This window comes from Oryctolagus cuniculus, chromosome 3 (assembly GCF_964237555.1).
Source record: "Oryctolagus cuniculus chromosome 3, mOryCun1.1, whole genome shotgun sequence".
NCBI lineage: Eukaryota > Metazoa > Chordata > Mammalia > Lagomorpha > Leporidae > Oryctolagus > Oryctolagus cuniculus.
In genome coordinates this window covers 14,686,183-14,711,120 of record NC_091434.1, presented here as the reverse complement: position 1 = coordinate 14,711,120, position 24,938 = coordinate 14,686,183, and the positions used below count along the sequence as shown (strand labels likewise).

The 24,938-nt window shown below is 38.0% G+C and overlaps 1 protein-coding gene and 1 long non-coding RNA gene across 5 annotated transcripts in view; one reads left to right on the top strand and one right to left on the bottom strand.

Annotated features, from left to right (window-relative positions):
- CUL3 (cullin 3) overlaps positions 1-24,938 on the bottom strand; it is a 122,388-nt gene that overhangs the window by 35,305 nt on the left and 62,145 nt on the right. For all 3 annotated transcript variants that reach the window (XM_051848110.2, XM_051848111.2, XM_051848112.2), the window contains one exon: positions 23,085-23,198. In XM_051848110.2, the coding sequence (XP_051704070.1) occupies positions 23,085-23,198 (114 nt within the window). The remainder of the gene's footprint in view (positions 1-23,084; positions 23,199-24,938) is intronic.
- LOC103348890 (uncharacterized) overlaps positions 12,496-24,938 on the top strand; it is a 28,278-nt gene continuing 15,835 nt past the window's right edge. The window contains exons 1-3 of one of the 2 annotated variants that reach the window (XR_007920267.2): positions 12,496-12,682; positions 14,763-14,868; positions 16,709-17,521. This is a non-coding gene — a long non-coding RNA (uncharacterized lncRNA). Of the gene's footprint in view, positions 12,683-14,762; positions 14,869-16,708; positions 17,522-24,938 lie in introns of those variants that run through there. The other variant, XR_007920268.1, reaches the window with a different exon arrangement.

Below are 24,938 nucleotides of genomic sequence, written 5' to 3'. Positions count from 1 at the left end.
ACTATAAGCTACTATAACAAATAAAGCAAATAACATTCCAAACTTAGTTATCTTTCAGGTGAGAAACACTTCAAATTATCCTTAAGCAATCAGGTATTTTCTACTATTTTGTAAGTTATTTAAAAGTGAATCTTTACAATTCGTAATTTTTATATGGTTATTGAAACAAGTCTGACTATAAATAGTTGCCCATTTACGTTAAGAAAAAGAGGTGGGGGAAGGAGAGTTGTAAGCAAGCATCATACCCAGGGACAGAAAGGTAAGCAGACAGCAGAGGAAAAGGCAGACAGTGAGGCAGGCAGATCACACTTTCTCCCCAAAGTTAGAACATGCCCAGACATGGTTCTTTCTTAAAAGCTGTACTTGAAGATCATATTGCTCAAAGTAAAATTGAGAGCTGAAATATGACTTAAGCTGACTGCCACTAGTAAGTATTAAAAGGCTATAACACATTTGGCAGAACACTTCAAAAAGTTCATGGAAAAGGTAATTAAGAAATCCATGCAGTTTTTTCATATTTCCCATTAACTTTTGAAGACTTGTATGTATGTATGGGTATCAAAAATTTTTTGCAGCAGAATCAACTTTTAAATTCCATATTGCAGGAAGATTTTGAAGTCTCTTCATAACAGCATTAAACATTACATATTTAAAACACCATTAATATTATCACTTCAAACAGATGACTTGTAATCCTCACTTTCAAGTTCTTACTAACTTGATTCTAGGTATCTCACTGTCGATAGTACAGATAATCCAGAATAAAGGGCTATTAAGGTCTCTATTTTATGGATTATTTGAAAAACTTATATTTACGTTGAAATATATTAACATACAACTACTGTTTTTCATGCACAAGGAATTAGTAATATAATCCCTTTCTGTCCTTAAACAAGGGTCTCTATGTTGGCTGATTGTGTCAACATTCTGAAATTATGAAATCATTACGTGTTTATTTGTATGTAAGTACTTTGCAAATAAAACCATAACTTTTACCAGTCTTAAAGAAATCTATAATCAAAGAACAGTTAAATATCATTACAAACACTGATCTTTGAACTTTCTGAAACACTGTATTATATATACAAGCATACTTCAGAAAGTTCGTGAAAACATGAAGCTAAATGTAAGGGTATATTTGAGGACAGAAACAATTTTTCCAACAAAAAGTACTCATACTTGGCTTTTTTAAAAAAATTATCTACATTTTTACAATGTGTTATCACTTTGTTTTTCATGTATGTTTATTTTCATCTACTGGAAAGAAAGAGCGGGCTAGAGAAAGATCTTCCATCCACTACAGCCAGGGCTGGGCCAGGCCAAAGTTAGGAGCTGGGAGCTCCATCCTTGTCTCCCAAGCGGGTAGCAGGGACCCAAGTACTTGAGCCATCATCAGCTGGCACCCAGAATGCATTAGCAGGAAACTGGATCAGAAGTGAAGTAGCCAGCACTCAATCTAGCCCTCCAGTATGGGAGGCAGGCATCCTAGGCTTAACTTGCTGTGCCACAATGCTTACTCCAGTATACATACTTTTAATCCATGTTTCTATTAACTTTTTAAAGTAATTACCTAAAAACTTAAAACATTACAGATAACACCCATCATTAATAATGTAACTACAATGGTATTAACCAATCTTCCAAACTTAATTCTCTATGTGCAGCCTTCATTTTAATACATCATTTCTCCAATTCTCTCTCTTTGTTCATCTTAATGGCATACATCAGTTGGCACAAGGAAGGCTATTCTTTTACTAGAATCTTTGGTGTTCACTATTCTACATTCTCTATAATTTTTGCTCAAGCTCACATTCTTCAAATATTGACATCAGCTCAAATTTTCACAGATGACAGTTTTCACTAAGTTCACATTTTCATCACCAAGATCTTAAATTCAAGTCTTTCTCTGACTACAACACTCCTTTTTTTGATGGTTCCCATCCTCTCTGAACCTCCTCTTTACTCTTTAAAGATTTATTACTTATTTGAAAGGAAGAGTTACAGAGAGGCAGAGGCAAAGAGAGGGAGAGAGGTCGGCTATCCACTGGTTCAATCCTCAAATGGCTGTCATGGCCAAAGCTGGGCTCAATCTGAAGCCAGGAGCCAGGAGCTTCTTCTGGGTCTCCCACATGGGTGCAGGGTCCCAAGGACTTCCACTGCTTTCCCAGGCCATAGCAGAGAGCTGGATTGGAAGTGGAGCAGCCGGGATGCGAACTGGCGCCCATATGGGATGCCAGCACTGCAGGCAGCAGCTTTAGCCGCTACGCCACAGCGTTGGACCCTCTTTATTCTCATTGTAAACCCCAGGCCCAACTTTTTCTCCACTGTCATCCTATCTTCCTTTCAACATAAAACAAGATGTATGACAAAAAAAAAATGCTGCCATAATATAATAATTTAAAAACCAATGATAATTTTATTATGAAAATAAACATTCTTAACATTACTTAAGGTATTTTAAATACTGATTTTTTACAGTTCTGAATATAAAATTCTGCAGCACAGTAAAGCACTACCTCCTTGGAGAATCACAGTTACCCAATGTAACCAAAACTAGCATCTAGTTGAGTTAAAGACAGATGGTAAAAAAAGGCAACTATTAAACATTTTAAAACATAAATGTTCACTCATTTATCAATGTGTTCTTTGAAAATAAGTTATATAGCTAGAATTATCTTTCTGATAGATATCCTCACATAATATATTGCCATTCTTGGTTTCAATAGAGCATGAACTAGAGACATGTAAGTATTAACAAGAAGTATAACTGGCATAAAAATGCTTGAAAACAATACAACTTTCAGTAAGCACAACAGAATAGAGAAGGATCTAAATATGTGTGAAGTTTCCATCAGATGTTTTACAGCTAGAACAGGAAGTACTGGTAATTTTAGTCAAGTACTTTAAGTTTCAACTACACAAGGATTCTTCAAAATTTCAAGGAAATATGGCTGCTGATTCACATACTGGCTGCTCCACTTTTGATCCAGCTCTCTGCTAATGGTCTGGGAAAAGCTCCAGAAGACAGCTTAATTATTTGGTCCCCTGCCATTCATGTGGAGACCTAAATGAGGCTTACAGCCTTGGCTTGGCCCATCCCTGCTGTTGTGGCCATCGGAGGAGTGAACCAGCAGATGGGAGATTCTCTCTCTGTGCCTCCCTGGAACTCTTTCAAATAAATAAATAAATCTTGAAAATGCTTATTATAAAAAAATTATGCATAGATCTTAAAAATTATTTGCACCAAATAAACTTTTCAAGCAGTGTTCAATGTTTTTGGTGGAAGGGCAAACAGAACATTACCTACAAGAATTTCAAAAGGTTCACACAAATATTCAGTGAATCAATGTTGCAGTCATTTTTTAAACATTCCTTTTTTTTCCCCCCATTTTGCTTTACTCTAGTATAATTTATGTACCATAAAGTCTCTGTTAGGAAGGATAGTGGGAGAGGGAGCAAGGAAGAAAATATCATTATGTTCTTAGAATTGTATCTACAAAGTACACTGAATCTGCTACAAACTAATTAAAATTACTTTTTTTTTTTAATTAAAAAGTTCATGAGAAAATATACTTCAAGGGAGTGGGTGTTTAGCCTAGCAGTTACCAACTCGTGTTCTGTACTAGAATAACTGGCTTCAATTCCTGGCTCCTGCCTCCAGTCTCCTGCCAATGCAGACCCTGTGAGGCAGCTCACAGTGGTTGCTCAAGTAATTGGATTTCTGCCACCCATGTCCATTCCCAGCTGCCGACTTTGGCTACTTAAAGCTGTGGCAGGCACTTGAGAAGTGCATCAGCAGAGGAGGATTCTCTTGTCTCACAAATAAACAAATAGAAAATGTTTTAAATAATACAGTTCAATAATGTAGAGAGATTTCTAGAGTTGTGTGAGCACTGCCATAATCTGGTTCTAGAACATTTCCACTCCCCTAGATAATTCCTCAAGCCTAGGCTACACATCTACACTCCTACTTTCTCTATATATAAATTTCTTTTTCTGGACATTTCATATAATTATGTGTAATCTTTTGTGTTAATTTTCTTTTTATAAAGTTTATAAGGTTTATTAATGTGGTAATAAATGCAAGTATTTTGTTCTTTTAAGTACTGAACAGTATCCCATTATATGGATATGATTCATTTTGCTTACCCATTCATAAATTGAAATTTTGGGTTACTTTCAATTCTTGTCTATTATGGGTAATGTGACTATGAACATTTGGGTATAATCTTTATGTGGACATTCATCTTCATTTTTCTTTTCTTTTTTTCAAAAAATTATTTCTTTGAAAGGTACAGTTACAAAGAGGTGGGGGAGAGACAGAGAGTGAGAGAAAGAGAGAACACCTCCATCAACTGGCTCACCACCCAAATGACCAAAACATCGAGGGCTGGGGCAGACTGAAGCCAGGAACCAGGAGCTTCATCCATATCTGCAACAAGGGTGCAGAGACCTAAGCACTTAGGCCATCCTCCGCTGCCCTGTCCGGAGCATCAGCAGGGAGCTGGTTTGAAAGTAGAGCAGCCAGGACTTGAACCAGCACCCAAGGGAGATGATGGCATTGCAGGCAATGGCCTTACCCACTATGCCACAATGCTGGCCCCTCATCTTCATTTTTCTTGGTGGGTCCTAAGCATGGATTACTGGGTTGCAGGATTTTTACCAAGCTGTTCTCTAAAGTGGCTCCACCAGTTACGGCAAATTTTTGAATATGAAAATTACACTGGTAAGAATATGAAATGTGGAGTTAGGGATTCTTTTATGAAACCTGACCCTACTCTTAATTTGTTGAAACTCTTAAGTCATCTGGTCCTCAGTTAAACACAGTGGTGCTAAGGAGAATCTTTACAATTTTAATATGATCATCTATGAAGCTTAATTCTCTGACCAAAAATTAATGGTCCATGGTGGGGGATCCAAGATGCACTGCACAACTATTTATTTCCTTTCTATTGGTTATCTATCTCCTAAGCAGTAATGCTACCACCACTGAAAAAGGTGATATAATGTCTGCTATCTCGAGTTCCTAGGCAAAAAGAAAGGAATCAGGAGCAGCTGATGAACTAACTACTCAGTATGCTGGTATGGGGGAATGGATACTTCAGTAGAGGAAGCTAAGTATGATCAGAACACAGTTGTATGGCAAGGCAGAATCTGTAATAATGCAAAAGCTAAACTTTTGTTTTTCAACTTGAGATTGTCAAGCTGTGTATAATAATTATAATTAAATGACATATAATATTAAGAAAATCTAATATTAACAATGAAATCTAATTAGAGAAATCAGAGAGCTAAGAAATTTAAGGAAAAATTCAGAAATTTAATGTGGTAATATGAAACCATTAATACTAAACTGTCATTTATATTAAAGGTTTGATATTTATGATTTCTTACCATCAAATAAATAAGGGCTATATAGTAAACTATGAAAATATTTGCTTACTGAGCTTTTTTTAACTGCTTATACTGCTTATTACCACAATCAAAACGAATCTGGCCCATCAGTAAACAGCAGCATTTTCCCTAAAACTCTAACAGGACTCTCCCTTTGTTAAAATATAAGTGGTAGCTTTTATGCAATACAATATTAATGTAGCTCCACTCATTAAAAACACTGTAAGGTTTTTATTTTTATATATATTTCCAGGTTAGCATTTAACTTTTTTTAAAATATTTATTTATTTATTTGAAAGTCAGAGTTACACAGAGAGAGAAGTCTTTCAGCCACTGGTTCATTCCCCAGTTGGCCGCAACGGACAGAGCTGCACCGATCCAAAGCCAGGAGCCAGGAGCTTCTTTGGGTCTTCCCCGTGGGTGCAGGGGCCAAGGACTTGGGTCACCTTCTACTGCTTTCCCAGGCCACAGCAGAGAGCTGGATTGGAAGAGGAGCAGCCGGGACACAAACCGGTGCCCAAATGGGATGCCAGCACTGCAGGTGGTGGCTTTATCCCCTAAGCCACAGCGTGGGCCACAGCATTTAATTTTCTTCAAGACTTTCTGAAGTCCTGGCTCCAGTTAACTGCTAACTGGCTAAATAAATGCAATCCCCCAAATATGACAAAGATTAAGAAACTCACCTTGACAGAGAGAAAAAATATTAAAGCTGAACTTTAAAATACTTTAATCTCAGGCTACAGGCAAAGTGCAGTTTGTATGATCTGATATTAATCCTTGTCTACTGAAGAGAGCTTAACAGAAATCAAAAATTGGTAGTTTTCAACTGCTTTTTTTATAACCAAAATGCAGGCATTTTAAATATAAAATGTTCTGAAATACATATTGAAAGCTTAATGTGTGGGGCAAAAATTTTATTTACATAAAGAGATGTGAGTTTCATCACCACAGACATAAACCACATTCTACATCTCTATTTACAGTTCTGTATCATGGGTTGCTATTAAGCCAACTAAGCCTGCAATGGGCAAGAACCTCCACAGACCAGGTGGGTCCTGAGGAAAGACAAGAAATCAATGATGGGAACTACCTCATGCCCCTCTTCTGACAAGGCTAGGCAGAAGTCAGACTGCTTCTAAATCTGTCTTCATTCATATGGTTAGCTGACAAACCAACCTATAAACACTTGACCTATAACACAACATCTGTCTTACAATACATTCCACTGATTTTCACTTCTAGTATCAAAGGAATAGTTTTTTAAAGATCGACTTCCCTGCCAAGAACAACTATAAAAGTTAGATTAAAAATAGGGTGGGCATTTGAAACAGTGATTAAGGATCACTTGGAACATGTGCAATCAATATCACAGTACCTGCTCCTCATTCCAGCTTCCTGCTAATACACACCTAAGGAGGCAGCAAGAAACGACAAGTCCTTGGATCCCTGTCACCCACGTGGGAGACAGATGGAGTTCCAGGCTCTTGAGTATCAGATTTATAGGCAGTTAGGAGATTTGTCTCTGCCTTTCAAACCAATTAAATATATAAAGTTATGACAAAATACTCTCTTCTGGAAAGCTAAGCTTATGCAAAGTCAAGGACTGCCTTTGTAATTGGGCTAAACAGCTTCATTACTCAGGGAGTGATAACAAAAACAAAATCAAAATATCAAAATAAAAACAAACTTGAAAAAATAAAATTCAGAAACAGCAACTCTTACTGCTTAATTTACATGCAAAAAATGTTCAGTAAGGATGAGTATTTTCAAGTTATTACGTTATAGAACAGCAATCTAGGATACATGGGCTCTGAGTACAGTAAAGCAGTGTACCCAAGGAAAGAAACAACTTACAAATTCTTTCAGTACCATCCATATCTAGTGTTTCATTTGAACCATGCTTGCTTCCAAGATTAAAAGAGCATTTGGAAATAAATTCCAAACTAACCTCTGGGTCACACTCAAATATAAATACAACAGTCCTTTGATTCCATTACAAAGTTTAAGGAAACCACATTTTTGCTTTTAAAGTTCAGTAGGTTCAGTACTTTTAACAATATAAATAGTATTAGCACTCATTCTACATTTCCCTGGCTGGTCCCACTTAACAGTCACTTCTAGCAACTGCCGTTTACTTAGGTGAAGACCACAGGTGAAAATGTGAATAGCTGTGAAAGTTGGTGTATTTAAAACTGTCAAGCTAGTATTCAAATTCTTAAGTAATTACTCTTTCAGTTTCTTGTTCTCAAACTAAGTGTTAAACTGTGTTTTCATCTTTTTAAAAAGAGGACAGGAAAAGAAAAATGTAAGTTTAGGGTTAAAAACTTTTACCAATATTAAATACTTATTCTGCTAATAACAAACTATAGATAAACCCTGAAAACTTAAAACTCGTAATTTGTTTAAAAAAACAAGCAAGTAACTGTATAGAGCAAGTCTGTAGAACACATCTGATTCTGTCTCACCAAGGTAATCATTAGACCATCTATCAACAAATAAAAAAATTGGAATGTTTTCAAACAGAGTTGACTATGAAATCATGCAATATAAACAGTCGGTTAAAAAGGTTTAACAAGGAAATCAGAAACAGACAACAGTAACACATATACAGAGAACAGCAGCAGAAAGTTTCTATTACAGAATCACAGTAACGGGGGAGTGTGTCTAATCAGAGTTTAAAGAATAATCCCAATATTTTCCACAATGCTAGGGAACTACATTTTTCTTTCAAACTTTATTTATTCATGTGAAAGGCAGAGTTTGAGGGAGAAGAGAGACCAAGAAAGATATCTTCCATCTATTGGTTCACTCCCTAAATGGCTGAAATGACTCAGGCTAGGCCAGGCTGAAGCCAGGAGCTTCTGAGTCTCTCACATGGGTGCAGGGGCTGAAGGACTTAGGCCATTCTCGGTTGCTTTCCCAGGCTCATTACCAGAGAGCTGAATCAGAAGGAAGCAGCTGGGAATTGAATAGACAACCAGATGGGATGCTAGAACTACAAGCTGTGCTTTAACCCACTGTGCCACAATGTCAGCCCCAGTGAACCACATTTTTAAAAAGACATCATTAAGAGATGAAGAAGCACATTGTACAGATAATTATTATTATTATTTTTGTCGACAGGCAGAGTGGACAGTGAGAGAGAGAGAGACAGAGAGAAAGAAAGGTCTTCCTTTTCCGTTGGTTCACCCTCCAATGGCTGCCTCTGCAGCCAGCGCGCTGTGGCCGGCACACTGCCAGTAGATGTTATTTTATAGATAAAGAACCTAAGACCGCACATACCAAGGTTACACCAAGGCAGAGGAACAGTTGAAAACAGAAGCTGTCTGGTTCTTGAGTAGTATGTTGTTGTTGTTGTTAAAAGCCTTCACAGCCCTCAAAGAACAACGGGTGTGAGCAGCCCATTTGACTGTGGTGGAAACTATGACTGAGCTTAAGTTGTGGCTAAGTCTTCACAACGGGGTTTTGACCATATCCTGTGATTTTCTACTAAAAATAAATATTGTTAGATCAAGAAAAGTTAATCTGGCCAGCACCGCGGCTCACCAGGCTAATCCTCTGCCTGCGGTGCTGGCACACCGGGTTCTAGTCCCAGTCGAGGTGCCAGATTCTGTCCCAGTTGCCCCTCTTCCAGGCCAGCTCTCTGCTGTGGCCAGGGAGTGCAGTGGAGGATGGCGCAAGTACTTGGGCCCTGCACCCACATGGGAGACCAGGAGAAGCACCTGGCTCCTGCCTTCAGATCAGCGCGGTGCGCCGGCCGCAGTACGCCGGCTGCGGCGGCCATTGGAGGGTGAACCAACGGCAAAAGGAAGACCTTTCTCTCTGTCTCTCACTATCCACTCTGCCTGTCCAAAAAAAAAAAAAAAAAAAAAAAAAAACTCCCCCAGCAAGAACTGTTAAAGCTGCATAAAAATAAAAGGGTAAAAATAAAAAGCTACCACCTCACACTTCTTAGGATAGGTAATATCCAAAATCCTCAGAAAATAACAAGTGTTGGTAAAGAGCTAGGAAAACTGGAACTCTTGTACACTATTCATGGGAATTGAAGATGGTATGGCTGCTGTAAAAAACAGTACAGAAGTTCCTCAAAAAATTAAGAATTATATGATCCAGCAATTCCACTTCTGGAGATAAACCCCAAGGAACTAAAAGCAGGTTCTTGAGGAAATCTGTACACCCATATTCACAGGATCATTATTCACACCAGGTAAAAGGTAGAAATAAATACAAGTATCCAGTGATGGACAAATAAATTACATATGATGCATTATTTGCCTTTAAAAGGAAGGAAACTGACATATGTCATAATATGGATGAGCCTTAAGGACATTATGTTAAATTAAATAAGCCAAAAGATAAATACTTTATGATTCCACTGAAATGGGATACCCAAAGTGGTCAAATTTATAGAAACAGGTCAGCATTTGGCCTAATGGTTAAGACACCCATGTCCCACATCAGAGTGCCCTGGGTTCAATTCCTGTCAAAGCAGAACATGAGAAGCGGCTGTTATGGCTCAAGTAGCTGGGTTCTTGTCAATCAAATGAGATCGAGATTTAAGTTGCTGGCTCACAGTCCCAGCCACTGGAGGTATTTGAGGAGTGAACCAGCAAACTGGAGCTCACTCTGTCTCTCAAATAAATAAAAAAAAAAAAATCACAAAATAAAAAGTAAAATGATGGTTGGCAGGGGACAGAGAAATGTAAAGTTATTGTTGAATGGATTCAAGAGTTTCAGTTTTTCAGGACGTAAGGTTCTGTGAATGGATGGTTGTGACAGCTGCACAAAAATGTGAGTGTGGTTAATAGCCCTGGACTGTGCACTTCAAAGATGAGTAAAATAGTAAATTTTCCATTATTTTACAATTTAAAAACAAAACCCTCAAGTCCCACTGTTTCATAGCATCAAAAACAACAAAAACAACCTGGATTTTTTGGAGCCAAGAATCTAGAGAAAAGGCAAGGATACTGAGAGGAGTCTCACATTCACCTTCACTGGGTCCCATGGGTCATCTGCTATATTTGGAGGACTGGAAATAAAAGGACAAGCAGAAAGCCCTAGGTGAAGTTAGCTATGGAGCAGCTAAGATTTAAGAGGCCAAGGTTATGAAGGTGAGAGAAATAGGAAGAATCAGAAATTCTGCAAGTAATGTTCCCACTGAGATGTTTATTGACAGATCACCAAGCAAGTAGTTGAGACACACACACACACACAAAAACAAAAACCAACAACCTCCACCTAAAAAAACCTCACAAAAAACAAAAACCCAGCCCACAAAAACCAAACCAAAACAGTGAAACAAAGGAGTGCCAGAAGGCTAAAGAGGTGAGCAGAGACTACAGGCAGACTTGCAGTACTGTAGAGTGAAGAGATCAATGTCAGTAATGTGGAAAGCAACCTGGTAAAGAGCTTGGGCTTTACAGCTGAGATCTCAGAAAGGCTATGTCCTGTGAATAAACAGGCAAACTGAAAACAAAACAGTACTAACAAAGCCTAAAAGATCACGGTGATCTGTTCATACTTTGCCTTCTTGACAGAACAATATTAAACTTCCTTTGGAAGGAAATATCATCCAGAATCTCCACAATTTTCACATACAATAATGGCATTTAATCCAAAATTACAAGGCTTGTCCCTCTCCACAAAAAACCAAACCAAACCAAACCAAACCCCCCAAGACACTCAGGATTGAACATTTGAAGACCCATGGGGGAAAAAAAAAATCAGGCAAAGAGTTCTAATACTACCCAGAATGTGGTAAAAAGCAAAACAAAACAAGAATGAATACAATGTATACTGTAGTCTCTTAAGTAATTCCTAGAGTAATAATAAAACATGAATAAGCTATAGGGAAGGAGATGGCATAATGAAACCTACTTATTAACTTAAAGCCCCCAAAAAGCTGGAATAAGCAACAAAAAATGGATGAAATAGAAAATAAAACAGTGGGATAGTAAATTTAAACCCAAATATAAATAAGCCAAATGCTTCAATTTAAAAACAAAGACTGTCAGATGGAGTTAAAAAGCATGTAACTATCTGGTGCAAATGACACACCTTAAATAGAAGGGCACAGAAAAGTTGAATAAAAAGGTTGGGAACTAACTCATCATTTAAATATTAACCAACAGAAAGACATTAGGACAGTATCAAATAACACAGACTTTAAGGCAAGAAGTACTACTGGACATATAGAGGGATATTTTTATAGAAATAAAGAGTCAATTCGGGGCCAGCACTGTGGCTTAGCAGGTAAAGCTGCCGCCTACAGTGCTTGCATCCCATATGGGTGCCAGTTCAAGTCCCGGCTGCTCCACTTCTGATCCAGCTCTCTGCTACGGCCTGGGAAAGCAGCAGAAGATGGCCCAAGTCCTTGAGCCCCTGCCACCCATGTGAGAAAGCTCCTGGCTTCGGATCAGCACGGCTCCTGCCTGTTGTAGCCATCTGTGGAATGAATTAGTTGATGGAAGACCTCTCTCTGCCTCTCCCCTCTCCTTCTCTATTTAACTTTTTTTTTTTTTTTTTTTTTTTGACAGGCAGAGTGGACAGTGAGAGAGAGAGAGAGAGAGACAGAGAGAAAGGTCTTCCTTTTTGCCGTTGGTTCATCCTCCAATGGCCGCCATGGCCAGGTGCTTCTTCTGGTCTCCCATGTGGGTGCAGGGCCCAAGCACTTGGGCCATCCTCCACTGCACTCCCAGGCCATAGCAGAGAGCTGGCCTGGAAGAGGGGCAACCGGGACAGAATCCGGCGCCCCGACTGGGACTAGAACCCCGTGTGCCAGCGCCGCAAGGTGGAGGATTAGCCTAGTGAGCCGCAGCGCCGGCCTCTCTATTTAACTCTTTCAAATAAAATAAAATCTTAAAAAAAAAAAAAGTCAATTCAACAAGAGAAAACATTTGTAAATTTACATACATTTATAAACCTCAAGTACATACATCAAAAGGAGAAACAAATCCATATGAAGTACACAAGCATACAGCTTAAAACTGATTAGGTTTGTGAGCTGGAAGACCATGCCTTCACCATGCTCCTGTGTGATCTCATACCCCTACCTAGCCATACCTGAGTGCCCACAGGCCAATCAGGTTAATTAACCACTCCCCTTTGAAAGTGGATTAAAATCTGGGACAGGGTGTGTCTGGCCCTTTCCCTCCTTTCTCTTCACTCTGGCCTCTTGCAAGTAAGGGGCTGGCTGCAGCCTTGAGCCTCCTGGGCGCATGGCCTTGGGCCACTTGCCCCATGCTTCCTGTCCTAGATGCTCTTCCACGTGGCTGGTTCCTGGTATTTGGTATGAGCCTAGATTTACCCCTCTCTTATAAATAAAGCCCTCACTCTCCTATGATTTCTCTCACTAAATAAGCTTAAAATGTACCATGCTGCCTCATTCATTTATGCTGGTATTTAGAATTCTTCTCAAAATATTAGGCAAGAATCCACTCAGGCTTATTAATAATGGGATTTATTAATAAGTATATGGTGATATCGTATGGCACCCGAAATTCCAATATCACATACTCCAACCTGAAGATTTTAACATTTCTCAATAGCCGACAGAAGGAAACAAACAAAAATCAGTAAGAATATAGAAGATGTAAACAACATGGTTAATACATTTAACCAAACTGGTACTTACACTTCATCTAATAAGTCTAAGTTAAAAAAGTATAATTAATAGAAATTTAAGTTCTTCACCAAAGACACCCCCCTAAAAAAGGGAAAAGGTTAAGTCCAGAATAGAAGACAGTACCTTGCAATTCATATATCTGATTTAGGACTTTTAATGAGCCTTGATAAAGAATTCAGACAAAACACTAAGAGGACGACAAATATACATTTTTTAAAAATGGGCCAAAGATTTGTGTGTGCATTTTCATATTATATATCAACAAACAAACTTTCCACTCAAATTAAGTATTTTCAAATTATCATAGGGCTGGTGGATTAATAGGTACATAAGAGTAACTTTTATGGTATCTATCATTTTTGGTTGAGTTTCCAAGTATTCCAATAATGAGTTAAGTATTGAGTCTAAGTATTCCAATAAGTTTTAAATAACTTCTGATCACAAATAGGAGTCTTTAAGTCTTAGAACAGTGCCTGATATAATAACACACATTCAGTACACAAATGAACTTATGCTCACTGCACAAAGGTGAATGTACCTCAACTCTGAGTTTATCATAAATTCTATTAAACAGTCAACTAATACAATTCTGCACTGAGGTGGTACAGCAAAGTGGGAAAGACCACAGGCTTTGACATCAAAAAAGACTTGATTTAATTCTTTACTTTAGTTATTTAGCAACTTAAATACGCTTGTGGGTTAATCTCTCATCTCAATAATCAATCTTCTTAAACTCCATTTCTTAACCCACAAAATAGAGATTTTGACACTCAACTTGAAGGACAGGTATTTAAAGCATTTCATACAGTGATAGGGCTATGAAACTAAAGATATTTATTGTTATATACACAGAAAAGTATTTTTTACTTTTTCAAAGAAATGAAAATAGGAATTTAATTTTGGTTTCCCAAACCACAACTTCCTGAAACAGCAACAGGAAGAGGAGGTACTGTGAGGATTAAATGAATTAATATACTTTATTTGCCTAAAACAGCGCTTGGTACACACAAAATGACTATGTAAAGTGTTATCAGCTCTTCTAAGTGATATGGGTAGAACCCTAGCCAACCAAGGCCACATAAACTCATTTTAAGGAAACCCGTGATCCAATTAAAACAATCTACCTACACTTTCTAAATTCATTGCCATTTACAAGACATCACATCCAGTTGTTCACTTTCAGTTTTAAGATGGTGTAAAACTTCAGAGCCAAAAGGATTCTAAAATTTTAAATCATATGATTTATCCTTAACTAGATCCAACAGATTGGTTTTCAGCCACCAATAAAGCCTGTGAAACTGTTATGCAGTATGTGGATCCCTACATGCCTACTTCCAGAAAGGGTCCATGACTTTTCACCACTAACCAATGGATTTTCATCACTCTCAAAAACATAAAAGCAAGTTTTTATCCAATAAATTATTTTCACAGATAAGGAAAAAAAGAATCTTACCCAGAGAGGCTAAATAAAAGTTGTGTGCCTTAATTTTCTTCACTACTCCAAATGGCTTATATAAACTGGAAGCAGTCCATTTTATGCACTGTAGCTTCATCCCCTGTCCTCCACCAAGAAATACGTGCTCTATTTCTGACTACAGGCCTGCCTGCTTTGTGCTGAGCAATGTGAACAGCACATAGATACCTGCCTTCCTAAACAATCTGCTAATCACCACACACAGAAAAAACCGGCTACAAGAACATGGTGGTCAACATGTTTATGGTTCTATTACTTTGTTTCAAACAGGAAAAGAAAAATATTAAATAACAACTTTAAACAGCAAGAAGAATGAAACAATTATGTAGGACAAAAACAGAACAAAAAAGAAACAAGAATTGAGAAGGAAGGCAAGGTAAAAATCTTAACTTTCAAGCACATAATATTATTAATGATGTAGTGGCTTTATTTTATATAAATGCTTAGTACCTGGCTTTTGCCCTTACTATAAAAAGATGTCAGCATAATTGACATTGTTAGTCATGGATACAAAAATTAAGAGCATGAGAAAATCCTGTCTTAAATATATCATTCACGTAAAAGCAGAGCTGGTAAACATGTTCAACAGATATGATGCTTAATAACCTAAAAGTCATGGGATCCTATTTTCTTTTTTAAAGATTTGTTTGAAAGGCAGAGTTAGAGAGAGGCAGAGACAGAGAGAAAGAGAGAAAGGTCTTCCATCCGCTGGTTTACTTCCCAAATGGCTGCAATGGCCACAGCTGGGCCGATCTGAAGCCAGGAGTTTCCTCTGGGTCTCCCATGCTGGTGCAGGGGCCTGAGGACTTGGGCCATCTTCTACTGCTTTCCCATAGCAGAGAGCTGGATCAGAAGTGGAGCAGCCGAAAAAAAAAAAATTGACCTAAATGAAAGATCTCTGTGAGTGAGATCCCAGCGGAAACAATGGGCCATCAAAGAAAGAGGTACCTTTCTCTGAAGGGAGGAGAGAACTTCCACTTTGACTATGACCTTGTCTAAATAAGATCAGAGTTGGCCAACTGAAGAGGCTTCCATAGCCTTGGCAACTCATGACAAAAGCTTTGGGTGATTACTGACGTCATAAGTAAGAGTGTCATTTGTTAAATCAACAGGAGTCACTGTGCAGTTGCTCCTAATGTAGGATCTCTGTCTTTAATGTGTTGTGTTGTGCTATGTGAATTAACGGTATAACTAGTGCTCAAACAGTACTTCATACTTTGTGTTTCTGTGTGGGTGCAAACTGTTGAAATCTTTACTTAGTATATACTAAACTGATCTTCTGTATATAAAGATAATTGAAAATGAATCTTGATGTGAATGGGATGGGAGAGGGAGCGGGAGATGGGAGGGTTGCGAGTGGGAGAGAGGTTATGGGAGGAACAAGCTGGTATAATCCAAAAGTTGTACTTTGGAAATTTATATTTATTAAATAAAAGTTAAAAAAAAAAAAAGAAGTGGAGCAGCTGGGACTCGAACCGGTGCCCACATGGGATTCCGGCACTGCAGGTGGTGGCTTTACCTGCTACACCACAGTGCCAGCCCCCTATTTCTTTTCTTTTCTTTCTTTCTTTTTTTTTTTTTTTTGTTTTTTAAAGATTTTATTCATTTGAAAGGCAGTTACATAGAGACAGAGGGAGACAGAGATCTTCCATCCACTGGTTCACTCCCCAAATAGCCAAAACAGCCAGGGCTGGACCAGGCAGAAGCCAGGATCCAGGAACTCCATCTGGGTCTCCCATGTGGGTGCAGGGTCCCAGGCATTTGGGCTATCCTCTGGTGTTTTCCCAAGCAGGGAGCTGGATCAGAAGTGGAGCAGCCAGGACAAGAACCTGCACCAATATAGATAGCTTGCACTGAAGGAGGCAGCTTAACCCACTACATCACTGCACTGACCCCTACCCTACTTTAAGATTTCATTCTGAAAGCACAGAAGGTATCAAGAAGATTTTTAATCAACCCATCTATCCTCTCCAGACTATAGCTATTTTCAAACTTCTCATGTACATTATAGAATACTGGGAAGAAATGCTTTTTGGAGCTAAAAGTATCACAATCTACAGACCCACCAAGTCCATCATCTCCACATTCTCATCCTAACTTCTCTTCCCCAAGGCCACCCACATCCTCCTTGGCAGCCTAAGCAAACAGCTTATAGCATTTCCTGTTGCTGTTGTAACAAGTTACCAGAAATTAAGTGGCTTATTTTTCTCTTATAGTTCCAGAATTCAGAAAACGGAAAGCAGTTTCAGTGAACTGAAGTCAAGAGGATGCTGCCACGTTCTTTTTGGGAGCTCCAAAGCAGACTCTACCTCTTTGCCATTTTCTTTTTCTAGTGGCCATCTATATTCTGTTGCTAGTGATCCTTCCTCCATCTAAAAAGGCCATGACCCATGGCTTATCCCATGTCAACCTTTCCTCCAACTCTCTGAATCCCCTCTATTTCTTAAGGACCCTTGTGATTGTATCAAGCCATGGGAACAGCCAAAGGATCAACTCACCTAAAAATCCTTATCCACTTGTACAAAGTTCCTTTTGCAACATAAGGTTAACATTCCCAGATTTTAGACACTAGTAATGGATATGCTGGAGAGCAAGAGTACTTTTCAGTCAAACACCTCCCTCAAGCTACCAACTACTCATTCATATGCTTCTGTTACTGACAGTACCACCTTCTAATTCACTAAGGAGACTAAGCTTCAGAAAAGTTTCTCTGTTTCCCTCATCGTCACAAAATTGTTGCTTCACTCTACCTCACCTCTTTACCCATCCTTGACAACTTTCAAATAGCTCAAGGGAACAGTGATCCTCCTCTTTTCCAGGTTCCTTTCTACCTCTGTCTTTGAATTTAGTCCCTCTAATCTTTAAGGATAAATAACTTGCAATAGAACTCTACCTTTCTTGTTTGTGAATATGACTGAAAACAGAAATATTCAAGTAAAGACATAAAAAAAAATCTTTGAAATTCACCATAAGGTTTCATGCAGAAAATTCTACTTATTAACATTCTATTAACCCCACGGTAGCCTACAGAATACCACCCATAAATTTAATTTTCCTTTGTATTATATTAATTCTCCTGGTTCAAGGGGAAAAAAAAGAACCAAATATTAATACTTCTAGATTAAATAATTTAAAGAACGAATATTCTGTATGAAATGCTGTAATTTTTTGCAGTTCATTAAAGCTTTTGCATCATTAAAACTTTACAGGAAACTTACACTAACTACTTCCAAACAATCTTAAAAGCTAAATATGCAATGACTGAAAAGCAATAAATTTGAGTAAAGCAGACATTACAAACTCAAAAGCCAGCAGGAGCCAAAGAGGTAACACAAGTCTCAAACATCAGGAATAGGCAGAGTGCCAGAGGCTACCATCAAGACACAAATACAAATATGGGCCGGGGCTGCTGCTCACTAGGCTAATCCTCCGCCTGCGGCGCTGGCATACCGGGTTCTAGTCCCGGTCGGGGTCCTGGATTCTGTCCCGGTTGCCCCTCTTCCAGGGCAGCTCTCTGCTGTGGCCAGGGAGTGCAGTGGAGGATGGCCCAAGTCCTTGGGCCCTGCACCCCATGGGAGACCAGAAGAAGCACCTGGCTCCTGCCATTGGATCAGCGCAGTGCGCTGGCCGCAGTGCGCCGGCCGCGGCAGCCATTGGAGGGTGAACCAATGGCAAAGGAAGACCTTTCTCTCTGTCTCTCTCTCTCTCACTGTCTACTCTGCCTGTCAAAAAAAAAAAAAAAAAAAAAAAAAAAAAAAAAAAAAAAAGACACAAATATACCTCCTCAAATAGTGAACCTGTCAAACAACAAAATTACATGGGAAAAATTTTGACCAACGATGCCTCCATGAACTTGTAATTTTATTCACTTTCAAGACTTGAAGAAAAAAAATGTGTTCTATATGGTATCTACACACGTATGCTCATAAATGACATTTTAGACACAGACATCCAAGAGTAAAAGTCAACCAGCTGAGTAGGTGGTAGTTGGGTGTCTGAAACTGACACTCAAAATTCCAACAGTCAAAGCCAGTAATCACAGGAAGAAGAAACTTATAGAGGCTCTAGGGAGGCACAGCCAGTGTAGCTGGGATACGTGCACTATCCAAGTTATTATGAACTGAGCTATCTATGATAGTAACCAATGTCATTAGGAAAACAAATTTTTTACTGTTGGAAAATTAAAACCATAAATTTATCTTACCTAGGGTAGTGATTATAGAGTGGCATATATTTGCCAAAATTCACCCTGAGCAATCCAGATCATTTCAACATACATGAATCGTATCTTTATGTTAAAATGCATTAAGTGCATATTAAGCATATACTATTATGCATAAAATAACAGAATGGAGGATATGAAATGAAAAGCATTTACCTTGTAGAACATGAGGATATGGATATTTTAATTTCTCTCTGAATCTAAAATAACACTTTTAATAGAAATTTTGAAAAGCAATGGCCTAGGGGCTGGCATTTGTGATGTAGCAGGTAAAGCTGCTACCTGCAACACTGATCCCATTTGGGCACCAGGTTCAGTCCCAGCTACGTTACTTTTAATCCAGCTCCATATTAACGGCCTGGAAAAAACAATGGAAGATGGCCCAAATGTTTGGGCCCTGCCACCAGCACAGAAAACCTGGATGAAGTTCCTGGCTTCTGCCTGGCCCATCCTTGGCTGCTGCAGCCATCTGTGGAGTAAACCAGTGGATGGAAGAAATCTCTCTCCCTCTCTTTCAAATAAAATAAATAAATCTGTTAAAAAAAGAAAAAGGAAAAACATACTATACGTAAACATACTATACAACATCTGCATCAATTCATGAAAGATACATATATGATAACCTAGTTTGTGCAAGCAGATGTGCTATGTGCTTAGGTGTTTAGGGTATAGGGGTTACAGACATTTTCCCCATATTCATAAAAGTTCAGACTACTGGGAAACCATGCACTAAACAGTTACTGCAGTAGTACCCCTTTATCCATAGTTTTAAATTACCCATGGTCAACAATGGCACAAAAATATTAGATAAGAAACCAACAAATAAATCATAAGTTTTAAATTGCATACCGTTCTGAATGGCATTATAAAAATCTAGCACCATGATACTTCACCTGACCTGAAGGCAAACATTCCTTAGTCGCTTGTATCCATACTGTGGTACCCCTCATCCCCATCAACTGTCAATTTCACAGAGCTTGTGTATGTGCAATCTTTATTCTACTTAATGACCCCAAAGTACAAGAGTAGTGATGCTGGCAATTATATTACAGAATATTGTTATAAATATTATGTTTTACTATTATTTATTATTGTTAATTTCTTACTGTACCTAACTTATAAACTGGTCTGTATCATAGGAATGCATGCACAGGAAAAACACATATGGAGTTTGGTACTATTCCCAGACATCCACTGGGGGTCTTGGAACATACCCCACAGATAACGGGGTCTACTATAATAAATATTACAATGGAATAGTACTGAGTACAAAAACTGAGAGCAACTGCAGTTAGTGAGGAATACATGGGTCACACAAAGTCTACATGGAATTTAAGACTTAAAGAAAGAATAAGTCACAGGAAGAAAAGAAATGTTCTAAAATATTTCCAGATAGAGGATATGTGTGAGGATTCTACGATAAAATGTAAGGATTTCAGTAGGGCAATAACACGATCAGATTTGTTAAAATAGTAACTCTGAGAATAATATGGAAAACAAAATAGAAAAGAGCCCAATGAATATTCTAAGAGCCCAATGAATATTCCTTCAGAGAAATGAAGGTGGTTTGTTCTTAGCTATTAGACATGAAAGCACAGAGAAATTTCAGATTCTAGCAACAGATGTATAAAGAGGGGGAGATAGAAGGATCTGACAAGAGTAAGCTCCAAGTTCCCGGTATAAACTAGAATGACAGTGATTATGAGTTTATGTGGACACATCAAATGAATGTGGCTTTCATACAATGAAGGGAGCCATCAACTAGACAAACACAAGTAACACAAGTGTGAATCTCAGAGGTTAAGGCAAGAGACATTATTTGGGAATTATCCGCACAGAGTCACAAGAAACTATGGGAGTGAATAACATGAAGAGAATGTACTATGAAAAGAAAACTGAGGACGAAGTATCAAGGATGCCTCTAATGAACAGGAAACGGGAGCAGGCAGGAGGCATCTCAGGGAGTACTTTGTCACAGAAACCAAGGACTTTAGAAAGGAAGAGTGATCAGCTGTGCCAAATGTTGCTGAATAATCAAGGAAAATGAGGATTAGCAGAGATCTTTGCATTCCAAGATGCAGAAATACATTAGTGGTCCTCGAAAGGGCAAAAACTGAACAGAATATTTGAGGTAGACGCTTAACTGGAACATATTCAAAGTGAATGAAATCTGAGACAAGGGAGAAAGTATCAACGTTTCTTATGAGACATTTGGGCAGATGAGAGACGTTTAGGATACAGGGTAGGAATCCATCAGAAAATTTCATGAAATTTAATTTTCAGGATGTGGAGTGGCTTGAACATGTTTAATGCTTGTAAGATTCAATTTTTCTTTTTTTTTTTTTAAACAACGCAAACTTCAAAACCACTTAATATGAGGTGAGGCACTGGACTTTAACAGGAAAGCAGACGTAATATTCCTTTTAAAAAAAAAAGGAGAAAAAAAGGGAGAATTTAGAGGTAATGTAGATTCAGTGGTAAGGAATGAACACAGTTTGTGCCTGATGCTTTGTTTTCTGACAGGCAGAAGGCAAGATAATTTACTAACAGGGGAACAGAAGGAAAGCTACAGGTTGTACAGAAATGACTGGTAGAGCAGGCTGACTGGAGAGAAAGTGAGAGTGCTGTGTAAGGGCAGTGGGCACAGTTGATGGGAAGTCTACAGCACTTATCTACTCCATGAAGCTTCTTCCAGCAGAAGACAGGACAGGCAAGCTGCTGGGTTTATCCAGTTTGCAATACCACCAGATGGGTTTGATAAAAGGATGAAGAGACAAAAAATATTAACAGTAGTATATTTTAAGTGAGTATGTGACTACAGAGCAAGCCCTCTGAGTGCCTTACATGAATGGGTCATTTAAGACTCACAGCTATCCTACCCAAATGGTACAATATTATTTTCACTTTATAAACGAGGAAGCTCAGGTATGAATAATTGCTTGACCATGGTCACATAAGAGGCTGAACCAGGATTCAAGGTCTGAGATTTTGCTGCAAACGAAAAAAGAAAAAAGGAACTGAAACAAAACCATATTTTAAAAAATAACATGACCATCTGCATGCTTACTTTAAAATATTTGTCATTAGAAATTGAAATCATAAGTTACTTTTCTCTCTTAGTATGAGATAGTTTTGGAATGGAAATTAAAGAATTACCAAATCAAGAATTAAAAGAGAAGAACGGCAAGCTAACTTAGTTGACATTTTCATGCCAGATACATTTGTTTTCACATGGTATCTCATTTATCCTCCAAATGACAACACAAGGTGAATCTGTAACATGACAAGGAAAATTATGCTCAGAAAAGCTAAGAAATTTGGTAATTTTTTTTTATCAAATCCCAGAAAAATAAAGTAGTCTCTCTGATCCCCTTGCCATTAAGCCCTAACAAAACCAGGGGTAACAAGCCTAACCGAATTCACTCAGCCAAACAAAAACTTCTACAGCTATCTGTTCTCAATAGTTTTAGTTTATCAAATAAAGCAAACTAGCACAAGCTCTTATTACTACTAAAATCATGACTAACGAAACTGAAAATAATTTGAAGAATCTAAAACTTTGGAAGGAAATCACTAGATCCAATTCCCAAATATAAGCACTGAAATAAGACAAGTCATTAGACTTGTTAATTTTGCAGCAATCGAGTAATTAAGCTTGATGAATCTAGCTTCATTGTATAATCACACTAAAGTTTTAAACCCAAAACAAAATCAAAAGTTTAAATTAAATAGCTTAGTCCAAGCCAGTATTTTCCAAGCTGTCTTCCTGCTCAGGATTCTTCTTGGCTGACAAAAACGAAACAAATAAAACCCAGAAGAAGAGGTAAAAAGTGGAATACAACATCTGAAGAAGCTAAGATTGCTAGTGCATTGAAACAAGACTGGCTGCAATAACGCACTCTAAGAATTTAGTAGGAGGAAAAGACAGATGGTGACTATTAGAATATAATTATTAGAGAAATATTTGTATTACTATGACATCCCCTGTCACTGAAGATATATGGACTTGAGTTTAAAAACCTGTTAGAGAAAACTCGCCTTTCATCTCTCATGTTGTCATTTAACCACCCTTAATTAACAGCTGTTAATAAAAGGCTTTTCATTATTTCCCATTTTTAAGCACAAGTACTAAACATAAAAATAAAATCATTCCTTTTCACTTTTCCATTCTAATCATCCAGTTAGCTAAGTGAACAATTAAGACTCCACTCACAGGCTGAGGCTGGCCCTTAACAAAGGAAATAACTGCTTATAAGAAAACAAAAACCACCTTCCACACTGGGATGTACAATCTGACTAAAATTGACAGAAAGTCATTACGTTTTTGAAATGTTTATCTTCTTAAAAGAAAAAAACAATGCTCTACTTACCATATACATTAGTATGTCTCTAATCATCACCATAGCTGTTTGATGATCATTCCAAGCTTGGTTTAGTGTTTGAAGAAAGTTGTTATTCAATGAATTTAGTACATCTTCTCGCACCTATTAACAGAAGAGTTCATTACAGTTTGTTTATACACATACAAGCATATCTGTTCAATAAAAAATGCAGAGTTCTTAATTTTAAGTCAAAGAAATATTTGTATATAATATGCCAGTAGAAATATTATCAGCTATATCCTACACATAGATAACTACCAATGTTATGTACGGTCTAGACTTTTCTCTTGACCTCCAGAATCATAAAGCAATTTCCTACTGACCTAACATCACAAAAGAAAATCCTGAATTCTTACAACAATAAACTTTAAGAATTTAGTGTCCTTAGACTAAGCTCCAACTAAATTTCCTCCTAAACTTTCCCTCCCTTGCCTCCAAATAAGGGTTGAGAATACTGATTTTGGAGTCAAATGTCTTGGGTTACCAATCCCAGCTCCATGAATACCACAGTGACCTTGAATAAATTAATTCCTAAGCTTCAGTTTGCCTTATATGTCAAGTAATATCCTTGTAGGACTGCTGTAAAGCTTGAACATGAGCAATGCACTTGGAACAGTGCCTAGCACTCAGTACACACTCAATAAATAAATATATACTATTAATATGCTCCAGTTACAATGGTCTTCTTGCTAAATACAGTAATTGCTCTGCCATTTCTTTCACCTCCATTCACATGGCTCACTTTTACACTTTATTCAGCTCAAATTTCATCTCTAGAAAGGTGTTCCTGACCACTATGTTTCAATAATATCCACCTCTTCTTTACTTACACTTCATTTTTTCAAATCTAGTTTCATAGTTTTCCACAGTCTCATCGTGACCTATTTCCTCTAAGTATATGCAGTACTTTCTCTCATTAACATATAAACATAAAAGCCTCCACAGTGGCAGGATTCCTATCTTTTCTGTGTACACCTTCTTCACATAGAATTATACTTGATTAATGTATCAGACCATTTATTTCATCCCCACCCTCCAGTACCGGGACTCATTTTCTACATGGCGAACACTTTCAGGATATCTGCTTTTACACATACAGTTCCCTTGAGTCTGAAAAGCCATCCTAATCCAATCTCATTGAGACAATTCAAACTTCAAGAATTATTTTTCATAATCCACAAGCTTAGTACCATCTTCTCCAGTAAGAGGTTATAGACCACTTACTATCAGTCCAACAAGAGATTATTTGCCCAGGAAACAAAATCTAGTCTCTACTTCTAGCTTTATCATGAAGAAATAGTGTGTCCTCTAAATTCCTATAACACTTTGGGACTATCAACTCTACCTCCCATATCCCTGTGTTCCATACCCATGGATTCAACCAACTGCAGATAAAAGTAAGTAAAAATAAAAATGCACATATTCTGAACAAGTGGACTTTTTGTCACTATTCCCTAAACAATACAGTCTAACAATAATTATATGGCATTTATAATGTAATTTATAGATGAGTATGTGTCTTGTGAGAAAAGATGGCAGCTGAGCAAAATGCTCCAGTGATCCCTTCCCAGATACCAATTTGAACATCTATACACACACTAAGTAACCTTCACAGAAACCACAGGAGCTATCATAGCCAGGTGAGAGACCTGTTGTTATAATCATAAAAGCTACACTGAAAGCAAGTAACAAAAAGCTGCCTGCATCACCCCTCTTCCAGCTCCAGGGAACAGAGTTTAAAGAGAGACACCTCCCACTTGATAGGGGGAAGAGAGAACTGAATCCCAGTGCCAGGCTTACTAAGAAAAAACTCAGCTGGACTGAGCCCCATGCACTTGCCCC